This window comes from Vicia villosa, linkage group LG5 (assembly GCF_029867415.1).
Source record: "Vicia villosa cultivar HV-30 ecotype Madison, WI linkage group LG5, Vvil1.0, whole genome shotgun sequence".
NCBI lineage: Eukaryota > Viridiplantae > Streptophyta > Magnoliopsida > Fabales > Fabaceae > Vicia > Vicia villosa.
The window spans coordinates 28861703-28876548 of NC_081184.1; the positions used below are offsets into that span (position 1 = coordinate 28861703).

The 14846-nt window shown below is 31.2% G+C and overlaps 1 protein-coding gene across 1 annotated transcript; it reads left to right on the plus strand.

The window, feature by feature from the left end:
* The first annotated feature begins 7703 nt into the window (after window positions 1-7703).
* LOC131604431 (protein ENHANCED PSEUDOMONAS SUSCEPTIBILITY 1-like) lies at window positions 7704-9014 on the plus strand. The gene has a single exon (XM_058876871.1). It carries the CDS (start codon window positions 7704-7706, stop codon window positions 9012-9014), a length of 1311 nt encoding a protein of 436 aa, XP_058732854.1.
* The last annotated feature ends 5832 nt before the right edge of the window (window positions 9015-14846 follow it).

The following is a 14846-nucleotide window of genomic DNA, read 5'->3' on the forward strand; positions in this document are numbered from 1 at the left end:
TTGTATTTTTGAATGATTACTTTACAAACATGTTTAGAACGTTATAAAAAATTCCTTAAAAAAAAACTCAAAATTTGATTTTTAAGTCGAAATTTGCATTACTTTTATCATTATCTTTTGAAATTTAAAAAATCCATTTTTAATTCTTCTCATTTTAAAAAATTATATAATTTGATAAAGATATATTTTATAGTATTCTAAATACATATGGAAAAAATTATTCCAAAATTTAAAAGTTTAAGGGTGATTAAACAATTTTCAAAATTTTAAAAAATAGCAGTGACTAAAACTGCATGCATAAATTTTTTGTAGGAACTACAATATATCATTTTTTATAAGGACTAAAAATGAAATTTGAGATATTTATAGGGACCAAAAACATACTTAACCTATTATTGAATATCAATATAAAAATCAAGGTTATATAATATCTAATCTATAATCATCTCAACATCAACATTAAAACCCCCTCATGGGGTAATCATTAATTCAATCAATCACAACAATACAAACAAAGTGTTTTCATCGTCAATAACCCTCAATTAGCATTACACAAAAAGTAACAAGATATAATCACGTCCTCACGTACACTATTAAATTCTTAGGAAACTACCATGAGGTAGTGCTACGTGTTAGCTTTCAAACTCTTCGAACCACGCCTCAATTGGAGTCACAAAACACAAGTTATGATGAAAACAATATCTGAACAAAATCAATGTGATCGATGACGGTTGGGCCGTCACCCAGTTGACTCATGTCAGCTCATTCGATGCAATGATAGTTGGACAGTCATAAAGGTGATGTCCATCACCGCAGTAGAATGCATAATTATGTGTTTTTCACCATATGAGGACTTCTGGACCTTCGATTTCAATTCCGTTATATCTAGCATGCTCACAATTTGACATACAATAATTATTAGAAATTATAGCAACATAAAACACATATATTACAGTACCTAAGATTTTACTAGTGGATATTTTCTAGGAATTTACTTACAAATTTACCTACTGAAATAGTTACTTTCGAAGATTTTTACTAGGAACGAATATCAACAAGAAAATTTGTAAGAAATCAGCAAGGAAAAATGACTAGTCTATGATGGGAAGTCAGAAAAGCCTATCCTCAAATTCTAGAATAGTGGAAAGGTGGGCAGAATCCCAAACGAGAATTTTCTCTTGGCGATAACGCAGACAATGACCAATTTTGATGTATCCAGGATCCTCATTGATGGGGGAGCCCTTGAACCATTATGTATGTGAAGCTTTTTGAAAAGTTTAGACTGAGAAGAGAGAAAATTCACTACTACGGAAAAGTGATACCACAACGGTAAGAGAAGTCTTACCACAACGACTGATTAACCATTGTGAGGTAAGGTGTGATTGTATGTACGATGTTTTCCATTACGGTTGCGCGACCACTGTGATAAACTATGTAGCTCGCTACCTATCACAACAGTTATCTTAAACAACCGTTGTCATAAATGTAAGTTCATGAGTTCAATACTCAGATGCAACCAAAATCAAAACGCTTAAAATAATTACATTTCACTAGGAGTATATATCATAACCGTTGTGGTATATATATAAGTTTATTAATAAATATGGGATTGGTTATTTTTCCTTGCCCCTCATTAATCATATACGAAAATTCAAATAGATTTTTGAATTGCATGTATATTTTAATTCATGATTTTCTCATTAACTCATAGAATTTGATTCAATTCCAAATTCTTCAAAATAATGTTGATGAATGGATGTCTTCTGAGTCTTTCACACAAAATTTGATTTCCTCTTCTTTTCTAGTTTATTTTTCAAACATCAAGATTTGTGTGAAAGACTCGTACTGGCATCCATTTATCAATATTGTTTTGAAGAATTTGTGACATTGAATAAAATTCAATAGACAAAAGAGGAAATTATGATTTACAAGATGGATGCAATTTGGAAAAAAAACATTGGATCACCAAAGTTGTTTTTCAAGAATAATTTAATTTTTCTGATTATTAACTCAAAAATCTATTTAAATGAATGCACGTTCAATGAGTGGTTAATGAAACAAACAATCACGTATGATATAACAAACTCACTAACAAAAAATAAAATAATTAAGATAGATTGGGAGAACTTGATAAGTAATAATTCATGTAAGCTATGAAGAGTTGAAAACATGTGTTCTCTATGAAAATATTATATGAAAGACTCATATAATATTTCCGCAACAAACACAAGTTCGCAACTGTCTTAGATTCATGTTCATTGATAAGTATTTCCAGCTGCATCACTGATAATTAAAGACCCTTAACCACTTGCTAGCTGCACAAGAAATACCATTTATTAATAAACAACACAAACAACATACAAATAAACATTTATAATTAAAAAAAATAGTTGTGAGTGAATAATCTTAGAAGTTATAACTTACAGTAAATTACGACGAATAAAGAATATAAAATACTTACTTGTTTTTTTTCCATATTCCTTCTTGATGTTCTTCATATGAAGTAGGCACAAGAATCTACATATAGAATATAAAAAAAGATATAAGAGAGAATCTAGTAAAAACATAAATAGATGTTTGTAGAAACAAAAACGGAGAGAATCTAAGCATAGTCTTCAAGATAGTCAAAGTCAGATTCTTGATACATAGTCTTCAGGGCCGAGTTCTTCTTATAAAAATGGGTAAACATAAACATCCAGATCACATTACAGCTAAAATGAGTAAACGTAAAAATTATAAGGCTGAAAAGAGGTATTTTAAGAAAGAGATTACCAAGTTGGTGAAGAAACAAGTAAAGGAAGAGAAGCAGAAGTCTGAGGAAGCTTCAAAGGTTTAGAAGTTTGAAGGAGTAGGCACATCTATTGGGGCCTCCAAAGTGGAAAAAGAGAGGGATGAAGAATAAAATTATCTAATGTAGGCACATCTGTTGAGGATCCAAAACGTAATGCCTTCTTAATAAATAAAAGAATTCCATTCTCTTAGTGTTTGTTGCCATTTACTTCCTTTAACAACACCAAAACCTGAAGCATATCAACAACCTAATAATTAGTTTGTAACTACACAAAGTTATTGTCACAAAATCAAAATAAAATATGAACAATACACATCACAATGTCATTATGTTAAAAAAGAAACCCTAGCGAAGAACATAAACTTTTTGAAAGAAGTACCATTACCTCAACAAGATAGATATATATATATATATATATATATATATATATATATATATATATATATATATATATAGAGAGAGAGAGAGAGAGAGAGAGAGAGAGAGAGAAAACAAGAAATGAACAACAAACAAGGTGAAAACTTACGAAATTCGTTTCCAAAAATTAATGAAGATGGTGAAGATTTCGATATCGTCATCGTCTTGTTTGCTAGGGCATCCTTATGTGTTATGAACGAAATAAATTGTTTGTTATGTTTATATTATGTGAAAAGAATTTCATAACAGTTTCAAGAAACAACCGTAATGAAATATGAAATATATAATCATGGTTTAATGAAACATCCATGGTTGTTATACTTTTAATTTTTAAATAACAAAAAATATTAAGGCTCACGCACTTATTTTTCTTGAAAAAATGGAAAAATGTTGATGTTGGGATTCAAAGCTTATGACCAAATTTATATGACTACTATTAGATATAAAAACTGTGATGAAATGTTTCTTCATAAAATAAATAATGTGTGTAAAAAATAAGATATAATTACGGTGAATAAATGGTTGTGGTAATATATCTTCACTGTAAGTATGTTTTGTAGTAGTGATATAGGCGTACAAGGGATCTGACCAACATGCCTCTAACGACACGATAACTCGCCCCTGGGGGTATATTGAGCTAATGGTCACCTAGGGATAAAGAAGATATACTAGGGTGGCCGGCCTATAATTCCTAATAATTCTATGCAAAAGCATCTATAATGCATCCCATGAAGACCTTTCATGGAAATGTTGGACGCGGTGGCCTCCCCGATTCACCTCAAATTGAAGTATTAGACTGATCATGACAAGTCGATAACTATTTGAGCTGACATGTCTAGAGCACGAAGGATACATAAAGCCTTACAGCTCGGCCAAAAGGGGAAAACAAAGAGAAAGAAATGGAAATCAGTGTGGCCTCCACCACCTTGGATTTAGAAGAAATTGGAATCAAATTCCAAAATAAAAGACTAGAGATCCTGACCGGTATGATGAAAATTATTTTGGGTTGATAGATACACGGGACAACTTCAAATAAAAATCAAGGTCAGTAAAGGAATGTTGTATTAATACACGCAAAGGAGAATAAGCAATGACCACAATGCTTGGTTAAAGTTTTATTTATCGCAACACCATAACATGTAAAAACAATGGTAAGTAAAAAAAATGAGAAAATATCACGAAGCTACAATTATGAAATACATTTACATCAAATATTACACCGGATAGATTCTTCCTGGAGAAACTAAAGCACTATGTGGTATGCTCATCCCAACAAAGACCGATTTCCATTCCACCATCTCCTAGTTAGGACAAACTTTCTCTTGCGAAATATGAACCATGGAATGAAAGAATTCCACTTGTTGCAGGGCATTTTCAAAAGATACTTGTAGAACGAAGAAATGGTCTTCCACTAACCTCTCAGACTCTTTCGATAAGGTTTTCATAATGCATCTCCTAAAGAATGTTCTCATCTTTCTTCTAATCTTCCCGAGTCTCATTTAGGGGACAACTCTAAATCATTCACCATCTTGTGGGAAGATATTGGTTCCTGTTTCGCCTCTACAAGAGAGGTCTCAGTTGTGGATAAATTCACATATTTCTTCTTTATCTCTTGTAAAAGTTATTTCACACTCTTAGTCAATAAGTGAGGGTATCCAAAATCTTACACAATAGTCCCTATCTCTCTTAGGAAACCAGTAGTCATGGTGAGCTCAACTAGATACCCGTCCCATTCGATAGTAAGAGTATTGTTACGTTCTTGAAACACATATTTTTCCTTCTAAAGACAGAAAAACAAGAAAACATCGCTCCTTTTGGAAGCACCTAAGTCCAAAATAATCTACACTCGACGATTTTGGTATGCCAGTTCAATCAAATTCTCATGACAAATTACCTCAACTTTTCCTGAAAAACATGTACAATCCCCCTTAGAAGAAGACTTAAACTCCTCAACATCTGCGGACCAGGGCGGGACAAAAATGAATTTGGTAATGAAGCTGTTGTTGACGTCGAGCACATGCCAGAGTATGAATTCATCTAACCGAAAAGCCTTCCCCATAGGGGGCCCAACAACAAACATGTTAATGGGAAACTCCCAGGCTATGAATGGTGACGAGTATATGGCACTATCTACCGTGACTCAGCCCAGAGAATCCCAAACTTCTACTTGGATAAGCAAACCCCGTAGACGAGACACCATGAGTAGCTTTCCCAACATCAATGATAATAGACAAGGGAAACCCTGGGTGTCCTCTTCATATGAAGCATCATGTTGTAACATTTAATCTTATCTACAAGTCATATATTAATGAAGATAAGGAAATAATAACCATCTGAGTAGTTCCAAAGAAAATAGGATGTTGCCTGTATTATTCACCAAAGATAATATGCATATCCTCCTTTAAAGTAGTTTCCACAAACAAGTGTGTCTCTATGAACTGTTTCTTTTGTTTCATTGATACCTCCCCCAGAGGAGTAACACTGTTGACATAACACAAATCTTCAAAGAAGGCTACCAAGTTCCTTTTCATATATGTTTCTTCTTGAGACAAGTTATCTAATTTATAGACATAACACCCATCATTCGTAAAGAAATGGTTCTAGAAGCACAACTTGGAGAATTTGTTTGAACATTGATAAGGTTCCTCGAAATCTATGTCATAGATGTTAGAATGAACCACTTCGAGAAAGGGGCTAACCAGATAGTACTGGTCCTTAAAGTTCTTCAAGCTCTCTAAATAAACCTCAAACATCTTGGAACTCTTCCTAAGGGAGATTAGACCCTGACTTTGGGTTGAATCAATAGAAATCTATGGGGATTTAAAGAGGTGAAATAGGAGTGTTGGAAACAACATAATTTCTTGTATTGACACCAATATTGGAAGACTTTGATATAAGTCTAGCTCATCGGGGGTAGTTATGAAGGAAAAATTACTTGATGGTTTAGAACGTCTAATTCAAAGTCGTTGAAGGGGAATATCCTATCAAAGAAAACAAGCATCTATGGAGAGGGATGACTCACCCATATATATACTTGTTGCAAATTCTCTTATCACCTTCGGGAGGAAGCACTCCCCATCTTGAAGGGGGCCCACTTTAGTAAAGGGGCGGTCTATGCTGTCTTCACCAACAAAGGTGGAAAAGGTGTGCAACATCTCTTGATCCACTCACACGATAGTGTTGTCTCTTCTAGCCTTTCATATTTTGAGTATAGAGTTGTCTATGTCAAAAGAGGTTGTCAAAGCATGAAAAAAATGATCGTAAGAAAAACACAGGGTTAATATAAAGGAAAACTTTTCTCCCCCACCAAAATTCATTTATAGCAAGAGAATTCACCAAAGTATGAAACAAAAAAATACTAAAAATCCATATATCTCGTCTCTAAAAACCCTAATAAAGTAAGAAAGTATAAAAAGAAGAGAAAGTTCAGGCTGATGCATTACCTTGAAATGATGAACTCAATGACCCACATATTGTATACTCTACCAAAAGTGGTGGCACAAATACGTCAAAATTAATGGTTGATGAAAGGAGATTAGCGAAGATAAAGGAGGTTGCAGACGCGGGAGAAATGCTCTCAAAGAATTACAGATGGAAATAATGGTAACATGGTATCCCTAGAACTCCTTATGTAACCCCTAGGGAAGATGAACCATGAAATCCTTCGGCGTTAGTAAGCGTGAGCCGCGTGACCAATAATCGAGATCTCAATGTACTTTGTTAAAGAAGACTAAAATGCCCTAGTACTAGAAAGAATCATTACCTCTAGACATAGGGACACATGAAGAGATGCACATGTGAAGCATTGTTAAACACGCGGGAGATATTTAATGCACTTGTTTCCAAATACATCAATTTCCTGAAAGCCCTCGTTCTAGAACGCGTGAAAAAAGGGTTTGCAGACAATTGTTATGGGTTGTCTGAAAGTCCACGTAGAAGGCCCAATTAAAAGTGTTGAAGAAGAAGATGCACCAAACAGGTGGACGCTCGATCTTGTTGAGGACATGCGATCATGCCTTACGTCACATCTCACATTGTTGAATATAATCGACCGAAAACCCATATAAGGTAATTTCACCTCATTTATTACCTCTATTTATAAATAATTCTACTTACTTCTATTTATCGATAATTCTATATAATTTATTACTTTATTTATTAATAATTTTGCCTATTTTATTACCATTTTTATGGATAATTATATTTACTTCTATTTATTAATAATTATACCTACTTTACTGCCTCTATTTATAGATAATTATACTTACTTCTACTAATGGATAATTCTTCCTAGTTTATTACCTCTTTTATGGATAATTCAACTTATTACTATTCATAGATAATTCTATCTAATTTTTTATCTTTATATATATATATATATATATATATATATATATATATATATATATATATATATATATATATATATATATATATATATATTCGTGTGTTTGTGTTCATGCAACCATAGTATAATACGATCTAAAACAAATATATGGATGTTGTCAAAATCCTCTCAACTGATACAATCAAGGCATTAAAATTCAGTGATAAAGAAATCGATTTGACTCCATGGGATCTCCAGTATTTTTCTGGTACACCCAACAAAAAAGGCCTTCTTTATCACCACCCAGTAGTATCAAACCAAATTCAACAGTTAAAACACTCTTTATCATCTGCACTTGAATTTTTTCAACCTCTTGCAGGTCGTCTCAAAATAACGGACCACAAAGACGATATTATCTCGTGTTCCGTTATTTGCAACAATGCAGGTGTGCTCTTTACTCATGCATCTGTAGAAAATACTTGTGTTGCAGATATCTTAAAACCTACCTACGTTCCTTCAATCATCGGTTCATTTTTCCCTTTCGTCGGGGTTAAGAACTATGAAGGAACGTCACAGCCGTTGTTGGCTGTTCAAGTCACGGAGCTAGTCGATGGCATCTTCATTGGTTGCACATTTAACCATGTGGTTGTTGATGGAAATTCCATCTGGCATTTCATTAATTCATGGGCTGAAATTTCACGTGGTTCTTGTCATCATCAAATATCGAAACTTCCAATATTGGATCGTTGGTTTCCAGATGGTGTTCAACGTCCCATACAATTTCCTTTTACGATAGAGCCACACAAAAATCACTCTGATGGGGCGAGTTCTTCACCATTTGATGAAGAACCCAATCTATCAGAGAGAATATTTCATTTCTCAAAGGAGAAAATCTTGCAAATGAAATCAAATATCAATAAACAAATTGATAATACTATCAAAATATCTTCCTTACAAGCGATTTTAACTCATGTTTGGTGCTCTTTCGTTCGTTCCAAACAATTTGATCCACAAGAAGAAACCCATAACATATGTTTGATAGGGGTTGGACCACGAATTGTTCCACCATTGCCAGAAGGTTATTTTGGAAATGCAATTATAGGTTGTATAACTACAATGAAAGCCGGAGATTTGTTGAAGGAAGATGGTGTATGCAACGGCGTGAGTGAGATGAACAAGTTAATTGCTTCACACTCTAATGAGAAGATAAAAAATCACTACAAATCTTGGTTGAAAAATCCAAATATTATTAAGCGTAGTAGCAAGCCGAAAGATAATTTCTTACTCATAAGCAGTTCTCCTCGTTTTGATGTTTATGGTAATGACTTCGGATGGGGAAAGCCAATGGCAGTTCGGAGTTCAAATAAATTAAATGGAGTTGTTAGTGTGTTTGCTGGAATAGAAGAAGGAAGTATTGATCTTCAAATCCGTCTTCCTTTCAATATTTTAGAAGCAATGGAAAATGACTTTAGTTCATAAATGTTGTGTCCAACTAATGTAGATTTAAGATGTATAAGTTTTATGAATTTAAGTTTTAGAGTTTTTTCAATAAAAAATGTGTTTTACCGTGTGCTAATTTGGTGCATTTGGTTACTTGTCTTGTGCACTTTTTTTTTTAATTTTGATATCCGACCTTACGATTAATTTATATTTGAATTATTATAAATATTTGATAAGTGTCAAAAGAAATTATATAAATTATTTTTATTTTTTTAATTTTAAATAAATAATAAAATTTACATATCCTTTTTTTTATTGGAAAACACTACAATTATATCTTCACCTTAACAAACTATAAAAAATGTTTAATTTTACATTTTTGGTATTATAATAACTTCATCACCACAGAAGAATTTCTGTGAATTAAATAAATTTATGGAAAACTTAGAGCTATGTTTTCTGGTAGTAAAAAATTTGTAAGAAACTATTTCAAAATTTTATTGAGATTTAACTGTATCATATTATAATTTTTCCATGGTAAAAATTGTACATTAGAAGTGTTTTGAGAACATTTATTTCTAATTTATTCAAAATGAAATTCTTTGAAATAACCATCCAAAATCTACCTATGTCACGAAGTTTTCAAGACATTTAACCATAGTAATAACATGATTAAGTGGTAAGTATATTAAATTTAAAATTAATTAAGCTCATATGTAAGATTATTGTTTACAATAAATAGTTGCTTACCAATGATAAATAAAGGGATGGACTATTGAGAAATGGAAGAAACAGAATATTGAGCAATGGAAGAAATATAAAGTAGGCTATATGTTAGATCAGTTAGTCCAATTGATTTAAATGTTTCATGTGTCAGATCTAATGGTATAAAATTAGCTTCAAATTAAACAAAAACACTATAATTTATATGATATTTGAACAAAAAACTACAAAGAGAATCAAAGGTGAATGCTATATGTTTTTTTTTTTAATTTTGGTATCCGCCCTTGCGACCGACTAATTCAAGAGGATCAATCTTACCGTTCACTAACGAGACCCCGTTTCAAAATCAAATGTTTTCTATTGACCTTGGTGTGTTTTCTCTATAGGGCACATGGTATTGTTTAGGATGTCTTTCGTTGCTAAAGACTTACCTTGTGAAGGACCGGTTTTTTTTCCTTCTTTACAAATATTTTGGATGCTTCGTGCATTTAAGGAATCAAGTTCTTTGATATAGTTTGTCTTCTTCGTCTCCTTGAAACCCTGGATGTTAGTACTGCTGTCAACCCGAAAGGTGGTGTGACTCCAATCCATTGGAGTTTAGACTCATGTTTAGGGAAGGGATAATTTTCTTAGCCTTGGCAATATGTTTGTTTTATATCTTTGTGCATTGATAAACCTACTCTTAATGGTCAAAGCATAGACATAGGGAGAGTGAGGATGCTCATTAATAATCAAGTCAAGATTTCTGAAGAGGTTAAATTATATGAGGGACAGAATGTATTCTCGATTTGGGTATGAATTATATGAGGTTAATGAATATATTATGCCTATGTTGTTGTTGTTAATGATGTTTAGTGCCTAAATCCTAGAGGTTTATTTGTGATTGTTGGTGAGAAAGCTTTTTTATGTTGTTGCATGAATGTTTGAGGATAAGATATGTTGTTGTTAAGATTAGTTTAATGTTATGGTGTTGTTTTTTGTTTTTGAACATAGATGGATTATTCATCTAGTAACGAAACTCATACAAATGAAACTTAAACTATAGGGGAAAAAGAAAACAAAGAGGTCTTACAATGATGGCTAAATTAACAAAAGTCCGCAAATCGGGTGATAGATTTTGGTTAAATGTGAGTTGAATCTAAAATTTATCTTTGCACAAATCCTTCATTTCTTTCACGTGTTCTTTCTTCTTCCTTATCATCAAACCTTATCCCTCTATCATCATCAATGTTATCATCATCATTGCCTTCACTGAATTGATCAACACGAGGCTTCAATATCTTGCTTAGCATGTTTTCAGCATCATGTTCAATCCAGATATGATCATCAACATTACTGTCAAGATTGTGACTAGCAATTTCTCCATCTTGTACATCATCAATGAAATGAATAAACCCTTCATCAAGTCATGGTATTTTTCTCCAAATTCTAAATCCATCATAACCCCAAGTTTTAATTAAGTTAACTGCCTCGAAAAAATTCCATTTATCAGGGTCTTGCCCTTGTACAATGGTTTCACTCTCTCCCTTGTAAAACATGTGCTTGTCAAGAACACAGTTCCCTCTATGATAAAATATAACACTGAATAAGCCCATGTCTGCAATTACAGATATGTCCATTAGTTAAAATACGATTAAAATGTTTAACATTCAAAGTTTAAGGAAGCAAAACACAATTTACCCACTCTGTGAAAACCTAACTTTGAAAAAACTAAATTTTATTGATCAATTGCATTAAGACCACTACAAATTAGAAAACGTTATTTCAATTGTATCTTTTTTATACCACCAATGCTCGTCTTTATAACACTACAAGTCAAAACGAAATCAGCAAACACGTGAACGAAATGCTTGATGTTGAACGTTCAAGGATTCAAGGTGTCTAAGCTTTTCTAGGGTTCAAATCGATGAAAAAGAATGAGATGATAGAGAATCTAAGATCCTAGGGTTCAAAATGATGAAGATTAAAGGGAGGGTTAAGAATCTGATATTTTAGGGTTTCTTAAAATGAATGATTTCAGTAATCACATTTTAATTTTTAAGTGGGGGCATTTCGATTATTTCAATAAGTGAAGTAGACATGTGAAACATTAAATAGAAAATTTAAAAAAAAAACAGCGTCACATCAATTTTTCCGACGCTTATGTCTAATGAAAGTGCAAAACAAGAGAATCTTTACATGTTAGGAAAGTTTATTAAACTCTTTTTTACATGAGAATTTTTTAAATGGATTATGTATTAACCCTAAATTTAATTATATTTATCATTATGATTATTTCTCTTTTAAAATATAAAACAAAACAAAAATCTCTTTTAACAGAAACTCAAAAAAATAATAATAAAGCAAAACAAATTTAAAAGTTAATTACCATTATCAGTATTTTTATTTTTATTATTACAACTATTATATTTTACGCACGTGCTTCCATCTCTTTTCCCTCCAACCAATGATCTAAATTCTCAATAAAAAAAATGATCAAAATTCACAAGAGGACAAAAAACAAGAAATATCATAACAACGTCTCTTTCTTCTTTAGAATAACTCTCCAACTTTCTTTTTCACTTGCTTTTTAATTATTTCCATTTTTGTGTAACCAACAACACTGCACCATCTACATTGCGTGTAACATACCTCCCATCGCCATCTGCCAGCCTTGCAATTAACACATTTCAATTTTTTACCAACATGTCATATTATTAAAAATAATGAGAAAATCTCAATCTAACCATTGAAATTTTTAAACATTTGGCGAAATTTCAATTATACCTCCTACTTTCTTAGATGTATTTCTGAAAGTAATTTTTTTTTTTAATTTAATTTTTTTCCATATGTGCATCTACGGGAGCGTTAAAACATAGTGAAACTTGTCAAGATCCCAAATTAATTGGGAGAAAATCCCAAATTAAATGAAATATCCGTTGTAGCTATGGAAGATTTTGAAAATAGAGTATTCCGTGATATATCTACGGAATATTGTGTTATATTTTAAATCAATACATTTCACTCCAAAATTCGATTTTTATAACAAAAATGGAACATCAAATTATAGTAAATTAAAGTAGTGCAATTGAAGTTTTCCAATTATTTTTGATTTACTATAATTTGTTGTTTCATTTTTGTTTAAAAAATTGGAGTTTAAGAGTGAAATGTAGTTGATTTGAAAATATAACAGAATGCTTCGTAGATACATCTACGTAACACTCTATTTTCATAATCTTCCGTAGATGTAGCTACAAAAGATTTCATGAAAATTAATTTGAGATTTTCCTAATTTTCACTATGTTTTAACGCTTCTGTAGATGCACCTACGAAAAAAATCAAATTCTTTAAAAAAAAAAAAATGCTTTAGAATATACAACTACGAAAGCAGAGAGACAATTTTGACAACTCGCATGATGGATGAGAGATTAAAGGTTGGGGTTAGAAATTCTCAAAATAATACATCAAAATGCCATACTTAAAAAAAAAAATCCAAAATGTCATTTTTCTTTCATAGATTCGTTATTAATTGAGTGAACCAATGTTAAAAAAAAAAAATTCATAGGTTTGTCGTCTAATACATGAACGAATCTATAAAGAGAAAAAAATTTAGTATTATTTCACCGAATTTATGAAAAAAAAGTAACATTTAAAAAAAAAAATCTTCAAAATGTTGCATTTTAGGGTATTATTTTTAATAGTGTCGCATATTGGTAAAAAAATTACACATTTTATTTTGTTGTCTCAACGGACATTTTATCATGTGTGGTAAAATCTATTGTTAAGCCTTTGAATGATATAAATATTGGTTGCATGTAACTAATACATCTACCATAAAGACTATTTTCAACCCAAGTTAGTGTTAGCTACATACATATGATTCAAAGTTGCTCAATCTCTTGAGCTCTACATCTAGGAAGCAAGATGTTATCACTAAGGTTAACCAAAGGGTCAATTAACTCTTTTTTTTTTTCTCATTCCACCTCCCAATTAGAAATGTCATGGATTATTTATGAATGTCAAGTGTCTATCTCTGTCACTTATAAAATTAAATTCAAACAAATTTATTAAAAAATGTGATAAACTACTTTGATTAGGTTTACTAAATAATATTGAAAAGTTTATCCTTATAAATAAATTCAAATAAATTAGTTTAGGCTTAATTGCAACTTTGATCCCCCTATTTTGTCTTTTTCTTGATTTTAGTCCTCCCATTTTTAAAATCACGATTTTGGCCCCCCTTTGGAGTTTTCTATTGAAAAAGAGATAGGAATAGGGACTAATTTTGCAGAAAAAAGTAAAATAGAGGGACGAAAATTGCACAGAAAACTTAAAAAGGGGACTAAAATAATGATTTTTAAAATAGAAGGATCAAAATCAAGAAAAAGACAAAATAGGGAGACTAAAGTTGCAATTAAGCCATTAGTTTAAAGAGACTCTAAATCAACTTTTTTAAGTTTGATTTAGGGTCTAGCTGATAGCTTATAGCTTATGACTGATAGCTGATAGCTTATAGCGGATGATTGAGACTGATAGCTTATAAGTTAATTGAAGTGTTTGGTAAAATTAACGGTTCAATTAACTTATAAATGTAAAATGACATAAAAGATATTTAATATATATTTATTTTATTTTAAATTAAAACAAATTATAAGGGTTAAAAATGGATATTAATGAAAATAATAAGGATAAAAAAGGAAGAAAAAATAATAAGCTATAAGGCATAAGCTAAAACGCTATTTGAAATAGCGTTTGAAAAATAAGCTATAAGCTAGTAAAATAAGCTATAAGCTCGTGATGAAAAGACCGTTACTAAACGGGTCTAAATTATCATATGAGCTTATAAGACATAAGACATAAGCTATAAGCTCGAAAATATGTCTTACCAAACAGAACCTTAACATTTGGAAGAGACAAAAACAATTTTAAAAATGTAGAATTGATTTTGAAATGATTTTGGTGTGTTTGATTTTTTAAAGTAGAATTAATTATATTTCAAAAATTAATTCTACTTGAAGTTAGAACTTATATCTTTTCAGTTTAAACATAATTTTTATATTTTAAATTATTATTTAATTTTACATAAAGTTATTCAAACATAAATTCTTTATTTTTAATTTAAATCTAATGAAAATTAATTTTACAAAAATAATTCACTTAAAATCAAAG